Source organism: Balaenoptera ricei, chromosome 9, assembly GCF_028023285.1.
Source record: "Balaenoptera ricei isolate mBalRic1 chromosome 9, mBalRic1.hap2, whole genome shotgun sequence".
Lineage (NCBI taxonomy): Eukaryota > Metazoa > Chordata > Mammalia > Artiodactyla > Balaenopteridae > Balaenoptera > Balaenoptera ricei.
The window spans coordinates 6,550,953-6,572,324 of NC_082647.1; the positions used below are offsets into that span (position 1 = coordinate 6,550,953).

At 46.0% G+C, this 21,372-nt stretch overlaps 1 protein-coding gene across 1 annotated transcript; it reads right to left on the reverse strand.

The window, feature by feature from the left end:
* Window positions 1-1,468: 1,468 nt before the first annotated feature.
* LOC132372206 (uncharacterized) lies at window positions 1,469-17,525 on the reverse strand. The gene is made up of 6 exons (XM_059934378.1): window positions 17,340-17,525; window positions 15,053-15,101; window positions 13,211-14,061; window positions 8,288-8,545; window positions 3,952-4,000; window positions 1,469-2,484 (listed from the first exon to the last, which is right to left on the reverse strand). The coding sequence occupies exons 1-6, from the start codon at window positions 17,343-17,345 to the stop codon at window positions 1,598-1,600; spliced, it is 2,100 nt and encodes a 699-aa protein (XP_059790361.1). The 5' UTR covers window positions 17,346-17,525; the 3' UTR covers window positions 1,469-1,597.
* Window positions 17,526-21,372: the final 3,847 nt, after the last annotated feature.

A 21,372-nucleotide genomic window follows, 5' to 3' on the forward strand; every position in this document is an offset into this window, starting at 1 on the left:
CTCCCCCTACCGCGCTGAGCATAAAGCCCGACACTCAGTGCTCACGCAAGTGTTGGTGGAGCGGGGCTGAATGATGTCAAGGAAGGGAGAGACCAGGTTAGGTCGGACCGTTTGGGAACACTGCATTGAGGAGGGGGTCCTTGGTCTGAGAACGCAAGAGTTCCGTGGGGTTTCAAGAGTTTGAGGAGCTCAGACATAGCACTCCTTGCACAAGATTGGAATCAGTTATGGGGTAGCGCTGCAGAGACCAACACGCACCTTAGTACCAGCGGAGGTTTGGAGAATGACGCTTGGGCATCCCAGTGAGTTCCTGAGATTCACTCTAGCATTCATCACTTGCCCATCCAGTCACAGGCTGCCTGGGACGACTGCGGGTCTCCCCTACAGGGTACGAAGCGGGGGTTGGGGGCGGCAGCTATCCCAAAGGAGCAGTTCGGAGGGGCCGCACAGGGCCCTCCTCATCGGATTTCCTGTTTCCACTGACTTCGTGACTTCCGCTCAGACTTCACCCCAATGTCTGCCCTCTTCTCTTTACTACCATTGAAATGGGCAACGCCACCCTTTCCCCAAATTTCTACAGGTATCACACACAATTGTGCTGACTTTGGGGTTCAAGATGTTCCACTACATCGCAGCTCAACCCATGATGGAAAATTTCCTAAGACGGGGGTCAGCTAACCACAGGCTGCAGACCTAATCCAGCCTGCCGCCCGTTTTGCATAACCTGTGAGCTAAAAAAGGGCTTCTACATTTTTTGAAGGGTGAAGAAATCAAAAGAAGAAAATGTTTCACATATGAAAAGTACATGAAATTCAAATTTCATAAAGTCGTATGGGAATGCAGCCTCGCCTGTCACTTCCATCTTGTCCACCGCGGCTTTTGCGCTGCAAGGGGACAGTTGAGTGGCTGCAATGGAGACCAGATAGTCGGCTAAGCCTAAAATACTACGCTTACAGTCTGGCCCTTGCCAAGCCCCGCTCTAAGAAATTCCAGTTCCTTAATTTCCCAGGCACTGACTCTGCACAGACCCCCTTCCTCTTCTTCCCCCTCACCCCCAGGCCCCTCTTCCTTTCTCCCTCAGCCTCTTCACGCCCCAGAGACCACCCCTGTCCCCCACCCCCACCGAAATGTCCTCATCTTTTTCTCTTGGGGGGGTGCCTTTTTTTTTCTTCACAATCAACAAGGAAGTCAGAGTACGTTTGTGAATAAAATAAGGAATTCCACTACCAACTTTTAATATAACATGTTTCTCTCCTCAACAGCAAGACTGTAAAAAGTAGGTCACAGAGGTGAGATGCTCACACAGCATGACGGTCCACTCACTTTCCTTCCTGCAAGCTCCCTAATATTTCATGACTGTATCCAGTTAGTTTATTATTTGCTTTCACCATTTTTAACAAGACAAAAGGGGATTTTTTTCTCCTTTGGATTTTATTTACCTAAAATGCAGCTGAAGAAAACGGATGGTATGTCTGATGCAAGGAAGGGAAATGGAAAGTGAAATTACATGAAAAGCAAATAAAGTTCCTTATCAACATAGACAAAGATACTGACTCTGAAAAAATGGAAGCTGATGGCAGGTATCATCTGAAAATTCTCAGCATTCGTGAGTACTACACAAGCTAATTAAAATGGCAAGAAAAATCAAAAAGCATATAACAAGAACAGCAAATATTCCGATGTGAGAAATGATCCAGTTTTTGACTCGGAGGAGCGCCTTGAAGACATAGTTTCTCTGGGCCTCTTGCAGGTCTTGCTTTTGCTTTGCAACATGCGACCGCACCTTGGCCAGGTAGCGCACGTGACCTTCTCCGTGGGGGTCGCCCCCGCCCTGCTGGAGCCGCTGTGCATCAAAGAAGAGGTCGTTGCTGAGGTAGGCGCCCTGGTGCTCCCTCTCCAGCCCCTCGACCACGGCCATCAGCCCGGCCAGCTGCTCCCCCCGCTCGTCGCCGGACGCCCGGTTGTTGAAGGCGCAGTACCTCTGCCCGCACTCCCGGACCAGGCCCCTCAGCCTCAGGTTGTCTGTGTTGGCTACGTAGTCATGCAAGGATCCGTCCGCTAAGTCCTCCTTGTGGGTGAACAGGATGACCATGTGTCTCAGGGCTCTCACCCCGAAGACCTCCTTCACCCTGGTCACGGCCACCACGTCCTGCTCTGTGAAGCGGCCCAGCTGGGTCACCAGCAGCAGCACGTGAGGCCCTGGGGCCGAGAGCAGGTAGCAGTCCCCGATGTTCTCGTACACCTCCTGGTCCTGGGCCCTCGCCTCAAAGATGGGGGGCGTGTCCACCACCAGGATGCTCCTCCCGTTCCACGTGCCCATGGCCCCCTGGCACTTCCTGGTCACCGACTGGGCCCCCAGCCTGGACTCAAACACTGGCTGGCCGAGGATGCTGTTCCCGGTGGCGCTTTTCCCGCCGCCTGTTTTGCCCGCCAGGACGATCCGCAGTGAGGATGAGGCTGCAGACCGCGTGTGTTCTGCTCCGCCTAATAAAAAAAAAAAGAGTTTTCCGTGTTTTACTAAGTCAGTGATTTAAAAAATTTTTTATTTTATCTTGGAGTTTAGTTGATTAACAATGTGTTAGCTTCAGGTGTTCAGCAAAACGATTACGTTGTACATATACATGTATCTATTCTTTTTCAAACTCTTTTCTCGTTTAGGTCATTTCAGAATATTGAGCAGAGTTCCCTGTGCTATACAGTAGGTCCTTGTTGGTAAAGTTAGTGATTCTTAAGATTTTTAGGTCACGGACCTTTCATGGTATCTCATGAAAGCTATGGACCTCTCTCCCTGCCAAATAGGTATATTTAAATACATACAAATGTTTGCATACAACTTTAGGAGACTCTTGAATGGCAGGAAGCCCACACTGGGAGCCCGAACTTGGACCCATAGCCAAGAGTAAGAACTGCTACACTATGACGGATGCTCCGAGGACTTCATCAGGACCAGGGAAAACACAGCTTTTCAGAAAGAAAAGTGGTCCCTGTGCTTTTCCAGGGATGGTGCTTAGGCCAGTTTCATGCTAAATAAATGTGAGATTAGAAAGAGGCAGAGGATGAGAAGTCATAAATGAGAAACTATTATCACCTCTTCTCCACCCACCAATTCCCAGGCACACAGACTGCTAATCACATTCATCTGAACCTTGGGGGTAAAGGAAGTCTCAGATATCAGAGCTCCAGTGACCTCCCACTGAGGACCAGCTGAATGTCCCTGGGTTTCCTCTTTTTGGGTGGGGAGTTGGATGTTTGAACGTGAGCCTACAGAAGGCTTGTTGTTAAAGTCAAGGACGGAGTCTGACAGATGACCCTGGATCGGTGGCTGAAGAAGAGATGATAAGACCATCATGTATAAGAAATACATGTGTTGGAAAGATCGTCAATTTGGCTGACAGAATTACAGGAAATTAGAACAAAAGTGGTGTTGTCGAGGGTGACACTGCATCAAGAGCTAAAATCTTCAAGGGATGAAGAGAGTGAGAATCCAAGGATTTCTAGAGTTCTTATGAGCTCAAATAAATTAAGTTCATTTTAGGCTCCTAGAATCTGTTATTGTTATTCCTTTTATTCTGTGTTGGTTCTTCCTTTCCTCTTTTTTTAGCAAACACGATTACTAAGTCTCTATGGGGAACTTTTCCTCTTTTCAGTTGAGTGCAGGCAGGGAAGGATATCATTTTTGCAATTCGTTTCCAAATCCCCTGACTTCTGACTTGAAGTTTCATTTCCTCATTTCCCATACATCACGGCACAGGGGAGAGCTTCACACTCGGGTGTGTGTGGGTGTGATGATGGTAGGGAAGATAAAGAACATGATAGCTGCCTTTTTCTTCTGCAGTTGAAAATAACTGGGTTTCTTTTCTGTCACTGTGTTTGAGGTGAGGGAGAGGAGGAGAGAAAACAGTGACTCTTCCCTGATGCCTAGAGCTCTTGAGAATTTGGAGGCTTTCTTACCTTCAGCCATAGTCCCGTATCTGCTCCTCTGAAGCCCTTCCATTCTCTTCTGGAATAAAAAAAGGAAAGGAATAAAAAGCAAGTGTCCATATGGGACTTGGTAAGGCCTGAGAACACCTCCAATTCAGACAGCCGAGAATAATTATCCTTAGATGAGCCATTTCCATTGCTAATTTTCTAACTTATATTTTACTTTCCAATATCCATTTATAACCTTAGGCAACCCAGGTGATGCTAGGTTATGTTAACTCAATGAACCCTTGCTTTTTCCTCATCCTATAGGAAAGCAAGAAATGTTTGAAAACAAATCAGTTGATTATTTCCCCTCTACTTGAAAAGACATGAAATAAAGAAAGTCTTCTGGGCTTCCCTGGTGGCGCAGTGGTTGAGAATCTGCCTGCCAATGCAGGGGACACGGGTTCGAGCCCTGGTCTGGGAAGATCCCACATGCCGCGGAGCAACTACGCCCGTGAGCCACAATCACTGAGCCTGCGCGTCTGGAGCCTGTGCTCCGCAACAAGAGAGGCCGCGATAAGGAGAGGCCCGCGCACTGCGATGAAGAGTGGCCCCCGCTTGCCACAACTAGAGAAAGCCCTCGCACAGAAACGAAGACCCAACACAGCCAAAAATAAAATATAAATTAAAAAAAAAAAAAAAAAAAGAAAGTCTTCTTCTATGGAATGAGAAGCAGGACTTTTTATTGTTTTTTTTTTATTATTATTATTATTATTGAAATCAAAGTAAGCAAACTTGCTAGACTAGAGAATAAAAATTGCCTTGCTGTAAATGACATCAGTTTGTTTGAAGTACTGGCCATTTCCAGTCCCAGAAACTCTTTGTATCAGATGGATATCCCAGTAGCAAAGAGGAAAGTACAATGTACCTTCCAATGGGAGTGTGGAATTGGGGGATCCACGGCTCCTTTGAGGATGGACATGAGAGGACGAAGGGAAAGAGGGCGGAGCACGGCCACCATCCTCCCTCCCCTCTGAGCAGCTGGTGGGGAGAAGCTGGTGCCATGACTGAGGGACAGAGTCAACATTCAGGACAAATTCAAGATAAGTTCATTTCCTGCTCAGTTTTAAACCAAATGTCTTTCCTTGTGGGTCTCCCAATAACCACTTAAAAAAAATTCCAGTAGATATGACCAGAAACTGGCAAAACTATGGGGATAAATGTTTCATTCAGATGAGGCATAATACTGTGTCATTCTTCTTGGTGCTAGAAAAGGTAAGCATGCATTAGAAAAGGCAAGCATGCAATATGCCACTATAATTAAGATGGTCTCTGAGACTGTATTTTATTTATTCAGTTTTAAAGATTATGCAGTTATGAAACAAACATTTTAAGGGGAGAAATACACAGAGTAATGAAACAAATGCCCACTATTTGCAATGAATAGATCTAAGTATTTTGGCATTTTTACTGCTGCTGTTCGGTTTGATTGAAAAAGTTAAAACATAACACATATAGTTCCATTTATTTATTTTTTGACTCCCCCCAACCTGTCTCATTCTCCCTCTTCCCTTCAGAGGCAACCAATATTCTGAGATACACATGTATGTACAGGTAATATGTAGTACTTTTTGGTATTTTAATCTTTTATGTCAGTGACATTATTTATGTAGCACTTTATCCAACTCTTTATTAACAAACATTTGGTGTGCCAAAATACGTGCTTGCTACTACAAACAGTGCTGCAGAAGAATCCCCCCACACGTCTCCTTGTGCACATGGACGATTCCTCTGGGATATATAGTTTTCCACCTGACAAGATACTGCCAAATATGACTCCAAGAAGCTTGTGCTGAGTCATACTGGCAGCAGCCATGGGTGAGAAACCCCCAAATCTTCACTTACGCTTGGTGATATTAGATTTTTAATTTCTGGTCACCCTGGTGGGTATATATTAGGATGTCTTAATTTGTTTAAAGGTGCATTTTATTGATTAACATTGAATTCAAAACGGTTTTCATAGTTTATTTGCTATTCAGGTTGATTCTGTTCTTTCTACCTTTTTCACATTTTTCTATTCACTCAGTAGGGAAGAATAGAAATGGCCGTCATTAGGGAAACCATCCCTTGTCACATTATCAGAATTTATTAAGGCAACTTCCTTCCTTCCTTTCCTTTTCCTTCTGCACCACTTTCCTTACCTTAAGCCCAGAGAAGAGCATTTTCCTCACCACATTCTCCCACATGCTGTCCTTGCCTCTGGTAAATAATACTCCAGCTTTTGCTAAAACTGCTCAAATTCTCTGACATCTTTTCTACTTCAGATGACAGTTTCTATATATTGGAATCAATATATCGATGTGGTAAAGACGATGACGACAGTGGTGACAATGTTGATGATGAACTTCACCATGGTAATAATCCTCTGTGCAGCCATTTGTAATTTTCAAGTTTCTTTCATGTCCATTCTTTTAATTGTTCTCCTAAATTCCCTATGATGTGATCAAGATAGGTATTAAAAGTTCTATTAAAATATTAGGAAACTGAGCCTCAACTGACCTGCCCACGATCACACAACTGCCATGGAGTTAAGACCCAAAAATGGCTCATTTTGCCTGTGTATTCTCCTAGATTTATCAGGGTGGAAAAGAGATTATAAAGTCAATGAACCTCTTGGAACACCACATACCATGCTGCCATCCATGGTCAGGACATAAACTGAGGCAGACAGGCTGGAAGCTTACCCTAAAATTAACAAAGAGAACTGTATTGCAAAATCTTGAGTGCACATTTTCAAAAAAAAAAAAAAAAAAAAAGATTATTCAAAGATAAAATTGCAGGGGGCAGAAGTTGCTCGGAATGGAAGTATTTCAGTTTAAAGCAATCTGGTGTTTTCCCATGACTTGATGATCAATGTGACCCAAATGGAGCTCTGTGGCTGTCATAAAAGCCAATCAAAGTTCAGGTTACATTAGCAGAGGCGCGCACGGTCCTCCTGAACCGTCTTCCGAGTGGGTCAGGCTGCCGGGGGAGACACGTCCCACCGAGGAGTAGATTGTTTTGGACAGATATTAACAAATAACAAAGTGTGCAGAGGCTAGTCAGAAAGGATATTGATGGAGATGCTAAAATGAGTCATAGAATATTAAAAGGACAGAATCAAGCCTAGGAAAAAATCGGGAAGCATCCTAAACCGGAAGAAATGAGACACGTGTCAATCACATAGTAGACAGAAGTGGGAGAATCAGGAGTGGAGGCAGATTTCTTCTCCACAAGGAAAACCCTTTTAATCTTCCCCCAGGCAGGATCAGGAATCATGAGAGAGTCGCGGGCAGTATGCGAGCAGAGATTATAAGAGTATGTGACAGGAACAGCAGGAGGGTCTAGCTTAGGTAGGAGCCTGGAGCAAATGAGCCTAATGTACCTCCTGATTTTTACATTATACGAACCTGATTTTATCTTGACGGTACCTTACTTTATCAAACCATTGGAAAGCAGCCTCTCTCACGCTGTTTTAGGAAAGATAAAAATATTTTCTGTCTGCCTTATTCATATTCTCCTTCGCCCATCTGCCCCCTCCCTCTGTTTCCTGGTATCACTTGTTTCAGAGTTTAGCATTGTGATTTCATCACGCGGCTCTCACAGCAGGTTTAGCAGACAAAGGGATGGTTCCTGTACACACTGGAATCTGTCTGCCATAGCGTCGAGTTCGACATCGTGTCGTAGGAAAAGCGTGGGGTATTTGGGGGCGAATGGGCTGGTTTTCAGAAGACCAATAGAACAATTTCACTGAGAGGTTTCGTTTGGAGCACGTGGCTCAGTGAGGGTAGGAACATAATGATCCCGTACTTGTCCTGTGGAGCCCTAGGAATAGATTCCCGGTACCCAGGCCTCTCGGGGGCATGGTGCTTGTCAGGGATGGCGGGGGGGGGGGGCTGGTACGGGGGAAGTTAAGAGCTAAAACTGAGACGTACGCCCCTCCTAGTTAGGGCACCTGGTGAGTTTCAGTTTTCTCATCTGTCAAATGGGATGAGAGTCTTAGTGAAGCTTTATGAAACCCCGTGAAGCTTATGAAAGTCAGAAGAGCTAAGCAGTAGGCAACTAGCCGGAAAAGACCTCCGCGCTGTGGAAAGCGATGGGCCGTGAACGCGGGGTGAGCGGTTCCCGAAGCCGCTTCCCTCCCACTAGGAATCCGCGGTTGCCCATAACGCTCACCATCGGCGCCCCGTTTCACTGATGGGAGAGCCCAGAAGTCTGGTAACCGGTGTCAGATCCCACGAGAAATCAGTAGCCCTAACTCAACCGCGGGCTCCAGGACCCCCCCCACCCCCACCCCGGGTCTCCACCCAGGACGCTGGGACCCCCGCCGGGTTCCCCTTACCAGGCGCGGCGCTGCGGCCTGGGTGCCGGCGGGTCGGCGCGAGCGCGCGGCCGAAGGTTCCAGGGCACGGCTGCAGGGCAAGAAGGAAAACGGGGCTAACGGAGTGCGCCCCCTGTCCCCGCAGCTGGGGACACCCCCTCCGGCTGGGGCGACCCTGCTGCCGCGGGAACCGGAGAGCAGGGAGCTCGGAGCGTGCTGCCGCCCTAACGGGATGTTTCCTGTCGGAGCCCGCGAGCGCCCCGCCCCCTGCCGCTTCCTCTTTAAGACGTGTGGAAAGAAGTGATGTTTGGAGCGTGAAAGAGAAGAACAGGGGCCCCAATCCCGCCTGTTTCCCCGTTGCTAAAGGCCCCTGTTGCCTCCGCGGGCGGGCGGTGCTCTCCGGCCACCATTCCCGGAAGATCAACGTTTCATCTCTCTTGTTGAGTCCCAGTACCTCTCACTCTAACGCAGACCCCGCTGATCTGAGTCTCCCTGTGAAAGCACCTACAAAGAGACCTCCTGAGAAAATTAGTTATTTCCTTTGGCGCAAGAATCACTGGCTTTTCAGGAAGGAGGACTTCTCTACCTTCGTGAAAAGCTGGAGCCCAGATGTGGAACAGGTTAGAATGGAGCTTTCCTCCTTTCCAGAAACTCCCCAGGGCTGGGAGTCAGAGAGTGACTACCCTTGTCTTTTGTTTCTTGGGGTTGGGTGTCTCTTCTTGGATGTGTGTGTGTGATTTTTGAGGAGTGGTAAGCAGTTCTCTTCAGCGTATCCATGAGCTATTTCACTAGCATGTGGAAGAATAGATCTTAGGTGTTTTCAGATGTAGTAAATCAGGGGATATACACGATTTAAAAAGTATTTACAAAGTAAAAAGGAGTGCCTAAAATTAGTGGTATAAAGAGTGAAAGGAAATATAAAATAAACAAGAATTGGGCCAAGAATGAGATTGAATGTAAGGTATAAAAATAATTAAGACCCCAAATAATAATTAAAAGAAAACATTACATCATTTTGGAAGATAACTACTTAAAAAAAAAGAAGAGGTAAAAGACAAATTTAGAAAAAATCTCAAAATATTGTATTGCTGGAATAAACAAGCACAAATGCAGTTGTATCAGAAAAGGCAAACATTGCCACTATCAGATGAAGGCTCCCAGGGCAGAAAAAAAGAGTCTTGGGTCATAGTCTAGCTCTGGCTTCCCCAAGGAGTTATAGGAATTCCTCTTCTAGGGAATTCAATCCATAGGGTATTCTCTGGAAGGAGTACTGGCATCTGCCCAGCCAGATGATGAATATTGAATATTGTACAAGAATTGAATATTGTACAAGACTGAATATTGTACAAGACTATGTAAGAGGGTACGCATTGTTTGAAATCTTCTGCTTGAAAAACTCATCATGGGGGCTTCCCTGGTGGCGCAGTGGTTAAGAATCTGCCTGCCAATGCAGGGGAGATGGGTTTGAGCCCTGGGTCAGGAAGATCCCACATGCCATGGAGCAACTAAGCCTGTGTGCCACAACTACTGAGCCTGCGCTCTAGAGCCTGTGTGCCACAACTACTGAAGACCGCGTGCCTAGAGCCCATGCTCCGCAACAAGAGAAGCCACTGCAATGAGAAGCCCGCGCACTGCAACAAAGAGTAGCCCCCTCTCACCGCAACAAGAGAAAGCCCGGGCACAGCAACGAAGACCCAATGCAGCCAAAAATATAAATAAATAAATTTAAAAAAAAAAGAAAAAGAAAAACTCATCATGGCCAAAAACAACTCTCAGAAGTAAGTCAAATATGAACCTCTTTAGATAAAATGACAGCTGATCCAGGCAGCAGGGCATGGAAATATGAAAGAAACTTCATCAGCACACGATCAACGAATTTTTATTTTTGAAGAGATAAAAGAAAAGGTGAGAAAAAAAGAAAGAAAATGAGAGGACATGTAAGTAGTCGAGATATATATATATATATACATATATTCACTCTAATAGACAGTTTTTGAGAAGCTATAGTATTTTGACCCTGTGTCTGGTTCAGGAAACCCTTCCTATATTACAGTAAGGAAAAATAAGTTCCAGTTCTGATTTGCCTCATTTTGCCCTTAGAAAATCACTTGACTCTCAGTACATTACTTTCCTCTTCAAATAAAAGGCTGTTAATGATAATTACCCTTCATACCTCATGAGGTATTTTTCGTCATAAAATATTAAGGCAATAAATTGTTATTATATTATAGTGTTCTCTCTACAGCTTCTGTTTTCTATTTTATGATCAGTCTTGTATTATTTTGTTTTATGATCTATCCTGTATTACATGTGTAACGTTAAATTGTATATATTAAAAATTTTTTTGGCTGCTGGAGCATCATGCAGGATCTTCGTTCCCGACCAGGGATGGAACCCGTGCCCTCTGCAGTGGAAGCGTGGAGTCTTAACCACTGGACTGCCAGGGAAGTCCCTAAATTACATTTAAAAAACTAAAAATTGTGTCTTCCATTTACTTATGAGTCATTTTGCATAGTTCTAAATCTAAGGATTAGAAACTAGCAATATTATAGAGAACAAATACAACTTTGATTGCACTTTGTAAATATATTTGATGACTAATCATGCCGACCTTATATTGCCACTAGCTCCCAACTCTATACATAGAATAATGTGGAGTAGTTATTATGATGAATAATAAATGCGGAGTATTTATGAGTGTGAAATTTATGTATTTATGAGTATGAGATTTATTTATGAGGATTATTATTATGAAAAGATTCTTCTTAGACTTTTTGTTTCTCTACTATATTCTTATGGAATTTAACTTACAAAGTGCTTTCACTCATGTTATTTCATCATACATGAAAGCTATAAGGATTAATATTAATATATACATCTCAAGAAAAGCTGAAAGTGTCCCCTTGTGCCCAAGGTCCTGGAGCAAGTTCATAGGGGACCGGCTTTGTCACACAAGCCCTCTGCACATCTCCTGCTCTTTCCACTGTCCCCCACAATGGTCCTGGTGATGCCCCAAACAGGGTGTTTTACCCACGGATGTCAAGCCTTCCTCTGATCCTACACATTTCTATATGCTACAGTCTGCATGGGAATTTTACAATCCTAACACTCATATTTATTTTAAAAATCACATTTCCATTTACAAACAAGACAGAAATAATAAGCAATGACAGAAATTGGAGGGCATATGTGGACACCCTTATGTGAGAAAACGAAAAATGAAAGAACAAGCAGGTTACAATCAACCCCATGGTAAGCGAAGTCTTTGGCTTACAACGCATGCTCATAGGCACGTGGCCCTGGATGGGCAAACTGCAGACACAGGCGGTCCCCCCTACGTCGGCCCCTTCCTGGGGCCCTCAGGGTGTGGAAAGAGTCCCTCCATGGCTGAGACTTCCTGCATGGGCCCAGCACGACGCTGAAGACAGGAATTGATAATGGACTTTTTTCCAGCCAGGCTTCACAGAGCCCAACTCCCTGACCCACTACTATGGCCCTCAGGTACCCCCCCACCCAACTGCAGGCCACTCTAAGCCATAGCCATCCTGAGTCTCTGCAGGCCCTCAACTCGAGGTGGCATCAAAGTGCATGCGCATAGGCCCCTTCTCCACGTGGAGCTGGGATGGCCCTAGGATGCCTGCGCACAACCTCCCGGCCCTTAGCACCCCTGAGCCCTGGTAGTATTGGGATATCTGCCTCCTCCTGCATCCACACCTCCTAACTAGCACGTGGCTGATAGAAAGACTTCCTTTAAAGTGTTCTGTCACATTCAGAAATATAGAAATAAACAGATCCTAGCGTTTGCTTACACAAGGTAAGGATGGCATTCACGGACTTATGTGGGTTGACCCATCCCCTGTAAAAACCCCACGGTACAGCCAAACCTAACCTCTGGTGCTCTGTGGCTCTCTGCCGATGACCCTGCCACCCCTCTCTTCTCCATTTTGAGACAGGCGCTTTATTATTATTATTATTATTATTTAAAAATCCAGATAGATAACTACATTGAAGACATTGCATGTTATTTTCCCCAAATCTTACTTCATTTTGGACAAACATGAACCATAATACATGCTAGAAAGTTGGAAACTGTGTTATTTTCAGGGTAGTTACATTTAACTTCTTGGTACTAAGCTATTGTACTGGTAAATAAACCGATGTATCAGAAGTAAACATTGATACGTATGACTGTGACATCTCTTTCCTTGATGATAATAAAAATTTACAAGGATCACTAAAGGGAGATATCTACCCATAAGAACTAGAAAATATCAGGAAGAGAGAGTGCAGGCTATGCTCTGAATGTTTGTGTCCCCCTCCCCAGCATTTACGTGTGGAAAACTTAATCTGGAGAGGATGGTATTAGGAGATGGGGTCATCGGGAGGTTATTAGGTCATGAGGGTAGATTCCTCATGATTGGGATTAGTGCCCTTGCCAAAGTGCCCCTTCCATCAAGGTGAGGACACAGCCAGAAGTTGGCAGTCTGCAATCTCAGAGAGGGCTCTCCCCCAAACCGGACCATGATTTTGGACTTCCAGCCTCCAGAAGTGTGAGGAATAAATGTCTGTTGTCTCTAAGCCACCCAGTCTGTGTTTGTTGTTGTTGTTGTTTTTTAATAGCAGTCCAAAGGGAGGAAGGCAGTGTCTAAACAAACAAACAAACACAAGCTCAAAATAAAAATAGCTGTTTTCCCTTTGCTATGAATCCATTTTCTACTAAAAATCACCAGTCATTCCATTATTTTTCAAGAGCGGACCAAAACATCAAGCTAACTAACACGTTTTAAGGATGTTTTAAAATTGTACAACTTTATTTTAAAACTGTTTACTGGAGGAAACATGAAACTCTTGAAAACTCTGATTCCTTTGAAATCCCCCTTCAGACCCAAGTGTTCAGTTTCTTTCTTGCCAGGTTACCTGCAAGACTGAATATCACCCTGTCACGGCCTCTGGCCGGTGCCTGTAGAGCACGCAGAGCAAGACCAGGGCGCCCAGCAGGGTGCACACGCCCAGCTTACACCAGGTCCCCGGCGCCTTGGGCCACCGCCACAGCCAGGCCAGCGGCCAGCGCTCCCGCCGCCTCTGCGCGCAGACGGCCACTCGCTCCGCCACCCTGCGCAGCCTCTCCGCGGGGTCCGCGCCGCCCAGGGCCTGCGCCAGGCTGTACACGTCGTTGGTGTAGGCGGCGCCGCCGTGGTCCCTCACCAGCTCCTGCACCAGCCCCATCAGCGCCATCACCTGCGCCTCTCGCTTCCCGCTGGCGGCTCGGTTGTCGAAGGCGCAGAATCGGTCCCCGCACTCGGCCACCAGCTCCCTGAGCGCGCGGTTCCCGGTGTCGCGCACGTAATGCTGCAGCGAGCCCCCGGCCAGGTCCTCCTCGCGGGTGAAGACCACGATGGTGCGCGTCACGATGCCGTCCCCGAAGAGCGCCTTCACCCCCCTCCAGGCCTGCTGGTCCTGGGCCGTGAAGCGGCCCAGCTGGGTCACCAGGAGCAGGGCGTGGGGCCCCGGCGCCGAGAGCAGGTAGCAGCGGCCTCTCTCCTCGCAGCCCGGGTCTGTCTGGGAGACTTCGGAGCTGAAAAGGTCTGGGGTGTCAATGATTTCCACCACCCACTTGGCCCACCTGCAGCTGCCCGCGGCGCAGGTCCGGGTCACCGACGTCGCCCCGAGCCTGGAGAGGAAGCGCTTCTGGCCCAGGATGCTGTTTCCCGTGGCGCTCTTCCCAGTCCCTGACCTCCCAGCCAGGAGGAGCCGCAGCCTGGGCTCCTGCAGGGCAGACTCGTCGGCTTCTGCACCTGTGAGCACCAATGATGTGTAAGCTCCCGAACCTGAAAGCACACATCCTGGTGCCCGGGTCCCCTGGACGCCTTTGGACAAAGGAGAACAGAGTGCTTCGACTTTTGCTTTTCGGACCAGCCCTTTACTGAGTGCCCTGGTTGGAGATTTGTGAGCTCTGGGGGGTCTCTACCCGTCTGTTTCTTCCCTCTTTGGCGTCACGCATGCACCTGTAGGTGCTCCAGCACCTGGTGAACGTTTCTGTAGAGGACACCCCTGTATAATACAGGCCATTACTTCGTGTGACATGACCTGTCATCCACACTGCGCAGAGCTGCTCCCTATTTGACAGCTTCAGTGGCCTCTGCCATACATTCCCAGATACGCTGCCACTGAAGAAAGGCAGGAGGGGCCGTGGGCCTGGCCGTGAGGGCTGCCTGGTGTCCCACAGCCTGGGTTTGAATCACAGCCCGACCCCTGCCAGCCTTGTAACCCTGGGAAGCTGCTTAACCTAAGTGCTAAACCTCTTCTGCACAAATGGGATCAATAATGTAGCGCTGTCCTCATAGGGCTGCTGGGAGGATAAGATGAGACCATCTCTTCTTCCCTCCCTCTTGCCCTCCTCTTCCTCTCCTCTCTCTTAAACCTGCTGCCTAATAAGATACCTGGTTAACCCTCCATCCTTGTTCCCTAACACCTTCTACCTGGTGGATCATGTTCCCTCTAGTATACAGTTGGATTCCCTCTACATCCCCTTCTGTGGAGATCAGAGGAGGTTTATTCATTTTACCTTGGGGACAGAGGTGCAGGTTAGTCAAAGAACTCAATATCTCACAGCAGGCCAGGGGCAGAGATCTAGGTCAAATGCCAGTCCCAGGGCTCTTTGCTGCTTCATCCCAGCATCGAGAAACCTCTGGGGCTTCTCTCTGTTCAGTGTTGAGATAGCCCGTCCCCCTTACTACCCGGAGCTCACACCTGGGGGCAAACACGCATTGTGAGGCATGTTCTTACCATAGGCGTTTTCTTCATCTCTTGCTGTCTTCTGTCCTCTCATGATTCCCTGAAAGGGTCCCCAACACAATTTATTTAGTCTTTCATTCGTTCACTCATTCGTTCGTTCATTCATAGGTAAAACTACCTACTATGTGTCAGGCAAAGTCCAAAATGCTGGTGACACCACAGTTAAAATGTCATAGTTCCTGCCCTCTCTGAGCATCAGAATTTAGGGAAGACAGTGGAAGAGCCTGGTCTGGGGTTGGGACGATACTGTGAGAACACTTGGTGAGCTTGTGCTGTCTTTTCAGGGCTTTGAAATGCACAGAGCAGAGGGGAGATGACAACACTTATTCTATGTCAATGAGTAAGCTTCTGATGTTCATTTTCCCAGGTAATTCTATGTCATTGACGTAGGTTGTAGAAAATAAGTTTTCCCTGGAGATTCAGCAACCGGGGGTGGGGTGGGGGGCTTTGGAAAACCCTGAGAACAAGAAAGTTTGCTCACTGACTTAAGACCTACCTTAGGGTTGTTGGCCTGGGAAACAAACAAGAAGAAAATTGGAATTTTGGTTTTGGAAATCGGAAAACAGACGTTATTTCCCAAACTGGTCTGGAGAGCTCCTGTTCTCAGAGAACCACATGACTTGGCTCGTCCTAATATGTCTACATATGGTGAGCCTGGGATGCTTCCCCCCAGCTCTTTATGTTCTTGCCTCAAACCTGAGGCTTCTCAAGGTAAAGTGATCTTACCCACTCAAACATTATTTAATACAATTAAACATTTTGTGGTCAAGTTTGCCTGATCACACGAGCTCCTGAGCACGAGAGCACAGTCTCTCCTCCGTCTACTCCAGCCTCATTTCCACCTAATCCCCTCCCCAGTCAGCCCCTCCACAAACAGCAAATTTCAGGGCCTTTTCCAACCCACCTCGTGCGTTCATTCCTAGGACCATTCATCCCACCACACATTTCTGCCTGAGTCCTGTCCTGTGCTTCAACGTCCATTTCAAGTTCTACCTCTTCATGTCGCCCACCTGGTTCCTACAGGTAACTGTGTTCTCCCCCTCCTGGCACCAACAACGAAGCAAAAGCAAAGGGAGAGGTTGGCTGAATAACCTGTCTCTGGCCAAAGGACTCAGATGGCAGGTTTGCCTAGAACTCAAACCAAAGCTGTCGGTGTTTCTGCAGTAACTCTCCTGCCGCTGCCCCCGGTTACACCCCGCCCAAAGCTTTCTGTAAAGTTTACCCCAGGGGTAAATCGCATAATGTGATTCGTTATTTTGTTTCTAGAAATCAACAAACTCCCATAATTGATTTCTAGAAACAAAATAGAAATGAAGAAAGAGCCACAAGGTTCAGAGCCAAGAAGAAGAATTTAGCTAAAGCAAGATGTCCTTGTCAAAGCTGGAAATGAGGAAGTGAGTTACAGGGAATCCACAGAACTCTCGAGTAGGTGACTGGACTTTACATATAGTTTGAAATGGGGGTTAAAATCATTTAAAATAATTTTCAAGAAGGAGGTGAGCTCCCACTGAAATCTGGGATGACAAATGGTTCTTAGTTATTGAACTACGTAAAACATGTAGAGTCCTGTATTCGGAATACTCTGAAAATTCAAAGTTCATGTAGTTCAGTGCCTCTCAGACTTGCTGTTTTTCAGAATTACTTGAGTGTTCTTTAAAAATGTCCATTCTGGGGGGACCATGCTCAGAAATTCCGATTTATGAACCTGATGTATCTGATGTAATCAGTCCACAAATCAGAGTTTGGAAACGAGCTATTTATTCAGACCCCTTCACTGTACAGATGATGAAATTGAGGTGTCCCTGCAGCTGGCGTGGGAGAGACCTGAATTAGGGAGCAGACATGTAAGGGGTCATGCAGGGAGAGGGGTTGAAGACCTAGTTCTGGACCTCTTAAATTCCTTGAGGGTCCCCTCCTGTGGACAGAGGGGAGAGGGAGAATCTGGGGGGTGAATTCTGATGGTATCCTGACTCACCACATTGTAACTTGCTCTGAAGTTAGACTGCTTTGGGGGCCACAGAAATATCTTCTGCCTGTGCTGAAAATGCCGTTTGGGCAATGTTGAATGCCTTTTAAAATGTATTTTATTCCTAGATGTGGTTCCAGCACACACTTCTCTTACTGTATGGAGGGAGTGTGGAAGGAGACAGGAATGTGTGTCCTCCAGACTGGAGAAGAGGCTCATAAACCTTCTTTTGAACTTCCTCTACTGAAAACTTGTGACATCTTTCTTTACAGATCTGGACGCTCCATCTTAATGGCTCCGGCTCTTACTTACCCGCATGGTGCCTGCTGGAACCCAGGTGCTCAGACAGTAAATGCTCTCAGAGCCATGTTCCTTCTGCTTGGTCGTAGCTCCTGTCCCCTGGCGGGGCTCGCCTTTCCTGGTGACAGACTCTGACAGGTGATCTGAGAAAGCCCTGATCTCTGCTTTCCCTTCGGTTGTGAGTGCGGCAGGCTGTTTTCTCCCAGTGTGCGCAGAGGAAGTCTCAGACCTTTGAGACTCAGAGCTCTGGAAAGCGCAGAGGGAGGGTTAGGTGGTGGTGACGACTTAAAGAGACAGGAACATACATTGTGGGCTTAAAGCATTTCCCTTACAAAACCTCCCTCCTGTTGTGACTCAAGTGGTGTGTGCCTCCAGCAGGGCCCCTCGATACCAAATATCTTGTCATACCTGAGGAAGGGAAGGGTGTTGTAGGACCCCGAGGCCTGACTCTCCTTCTAGAACTGTTTAGTGATCTAATCTTCAATGACTTTTTACCCTGTAGCATTTTTTCCCCATTTCAAATAAGTCCAGAGAGCCTCCTGCCCCAGAACAAAGAACATGGTAGCTTTTCTCAACAGCTGTCCATTGACTGAACACCCATGTGGCCAGTGCTCCTCTGGGGTCCATTCTTTCAGAAAAATCCAGAAGCAGAGTTTTATCTGAGAAAGGAAGTCTCAGCTACTGAAGGACTTGAAGCTAGCCGGTATGTTGAGGATGGATACCTTTACACAATTCCTAAATTAGCCTTATGAGGAGGCTTAGTCTGGTCATCTGTGTTGGTATCAGCAATTCTAGTTATTCTGTCTTCTCTCAAGAGGGCCGTGAGAGTGAGGTCAGCAGAAGAGCCAATGGTGTGGTGAACAGGCTACAAAAGGACTGGCCCTAGGACTGGTCAGGTCACCAACCTAACTCAAACTTTCTGGAGTTGACTGTCCCTGTGTGTGGGAAGGAGGGCTGTCCTGAGCCCTATTCTACTGACTGGGGCCTGCTTTTTCATCTCTTTCTTTCCAGCCCATTTCTTCAGGTAGGAAAGAGACCCAACTTCCACTATTTTCCATTCTTTATTTCAGGTACAGAATCTCTCGAATGACTGACACTCCCATTGTTTCCATTCAGCATCGTCGAAGCCAGGAGTCTCTCATTCTCCCACTAGATCAGCAGGGCCAGGACTAGTGTGAGGCAAGTTTGGTGTCCAGGGCACAAAGTTGAAGGAGGCACTCACTGCCAAGGTCTCTCAAGTGCCAACCCTACAGGTGAAGGGCCCTGGGAGTGAGTACTTCCTTAGGACTGAGGTGCATATGTCTCCTCACTGGCTGCACCCTAGTCCAGGCCACATAGACCAGTCTTGACTAAGTCTTGGACACCCAACATGTACCTTTCATGAAGATGCTTTCAGTGCCTCTTTGACATCTCCTTGCCATTCAGTGTTCTCATGCACGCATGTGGTGTCTTCCTTCAACCAGTTGTGACTCTCTGCCTGAGGATTTACCTGGTTATGAGAGGATGCTTGGCTAGTGCACGGAGCAGCCTGAAGTCATCAGAGAGCTAAGGTCCCCAGGAGCAGACCTCAATCTGTGACAGTGAGAAGTTAGGGGATAAATACCCCAGCTTCTTTGCTTATTAAATTGTGCACTGCCCACCAAGTGGGATAACTCTGAGGTATATTCTGGACCAACCGCTGTGGTCCCCGGCAGGACGGAGACCCAGTTGTCTGTGGTGGGAACCCCCTCATCATTGTCTACAGTGGTAACATGCTCATGAACACAACCTGGGGCGGCTCCTTTCCCTTCCCTGTCTCACATTCCCACAGCCCTACTAGTGCTTTCTGGGATCGCCTTCCTACCCCAAAGTAACTGTCTGTCTCCATTTTCCTCTGCATTCTGATTAGATTAGCTTTTGGTTATTTGCCATTGTCTCTGGGCTTGGTCCCCTGGTATTCTCCAACTTGCCATCGGTTGTGGAAACCTATCCAAGGCCAAGGCCCTGAGACTCCTGGGTCTCAGAACCATCCAGGGCTCCTGCTTCCTCTCCTCCCTATTTCCACACTTCCTTCTTCTCCTTTCAGACTTGCATGTATATCGTTTTCTTCTCTATCCTTATAAATCCAGTAAAAATGACACAGAAGGAAAACATCCTTCCTGAACAGACCTTCAGAACAGAATAATAAGAAGTTCAAACCTTCTGGGATCATTCTTCATCCCCGATGTCTCCTTGCCTTTTCTAGATATGGCAAGAGCTCAACTATCAGCATCCCCAGGGCTACAAAGGAATAAGCACTATTCAAATATCATCTCAGGAGAGGAGATTATAGGGAAATACATCTTCAATCAAATATTGATTATCTGAAAGACATTGGCCCCACTATGCACCAGCATTTAGAAGGACTATTTTAGTGTCATGTAGATCCTACTTTCTTTTTTTTGTGGGAGAGAGAGAGGTTGTGGCCACCAAGGTTTACTTGTTAGAAGTACCAGTGAGGTAGGTGTCATCCAGGATTCAGTTTCATAGGACAAGCACCATGGCAAGCTTCCTAGTTTGATAGCATAACATAAAAAGAGATGGAAGTTTATAAGCCAAATCGGAAGTTAAAATGTTGTGTGTTTCATACTCCAATGTTATGTACAATGGGACACTGGAGTGAAAGAAATAAAATAAAAGCTCTGAGTGAGAGAGATGCAAACGTTCTCACAAACCTAGACTTGTATGAGAACCTAGGATGAGTTTCAGTTAATAAAAGACCAAGATAAAGGACTTGGGGGTTTATTTGATGTAATACCAGCATGCCAGAAAACAGCAAATGAATGGGGAAAAACACTCAGATTAAATGTGTAGGATATGAAGAAAAAAGGACTGAGAATAGAACACCAAAGTCCTTATAATTCTGGAACCATCAAGGGGAAAGCAGTACAAATATTTGAAAAGTGGAATGCTAGCTGAAAAGTGTGTTGTTATTAAAGACAAACTGCAGAAAGTCTGAAAAAGAAAAAGAATCCATTAGAATGGGGGACTTTTTTGCTTCTGGTTAAGTTGGAGAAAGGTTTAAAAGCCCTCAGCTTCCACATTGACAACAAAAATTGGACAGAAGGAAAATATACTTCTCTATGTCAAAGAATGATGGAAGCAAGGAAGCACCGAGGAACTGAATTCTAGATATAAAAGAGCCCTTTATAGGTGAGGAGAGAGCTGGGGAGCCTTCTATACCTATGGTAAGTACTTGGTCTGGATATAAATATTTGGAGGTGTTGGCTTGTCACAGACAGATTTTGCAGAGTGGAGGAGAAGTCAGATGATCATTTGACAACAATGTGGGTTATCTAAATAGATTGGAATCTGTATGGTCCTAAAGGCAACGCTAAATTGTCTATCTGGAAAACTCCTCCCGTTCTCATCACAATATTTTTTCCTAAGAAAGCAACAATGGAGAAGGGTCAAGAAAATAATGAGAAATTATTCTATCTCATTAGGCCCTTCTAGTGAAGTAAAGCCATTTAAAATTGGAGCCTTACACCTTTCTCAGTTCAAATGTTGATTAGATAAAATGTTGCTTAGATAAGAGATTGTTATGTGTAGTATGAATCAGAAGTGAACTTAATCGATTTAATGGTGGCTCATCCTCATTTCAACTCAAGCATTGGAGCCAATGATGTGATCAGTGTAATCACTAGACAGATAAATGAACTTGCACTATCCATAAAATAAACCAAACCCGGGGAAACATAAGCTTTAGACTTCAGTTTTATTGTCTGCAACATAAATTTATGTGACATATGAAGAGTTAGGAAAATATGGCTTATAATCAAAAGATTAAACATTAGAAGCAGAACCACAGATGTCTCATTCATTGGAACTTAGGACTTTAAAATAGCTATCATAAAAGTGTTAAAGAATTTATAGAAAAATAGATATAATGGGTTAAGAGTTGAAGAATTTCATGAGAGAAATATAAACTAGAAAGTATTAATTCTGGAACTAGAACATAAAATATCTGGAAAATAAAATCTTTATTGAATATGAGGATATATGTATATGTATAGCTGATCACTTT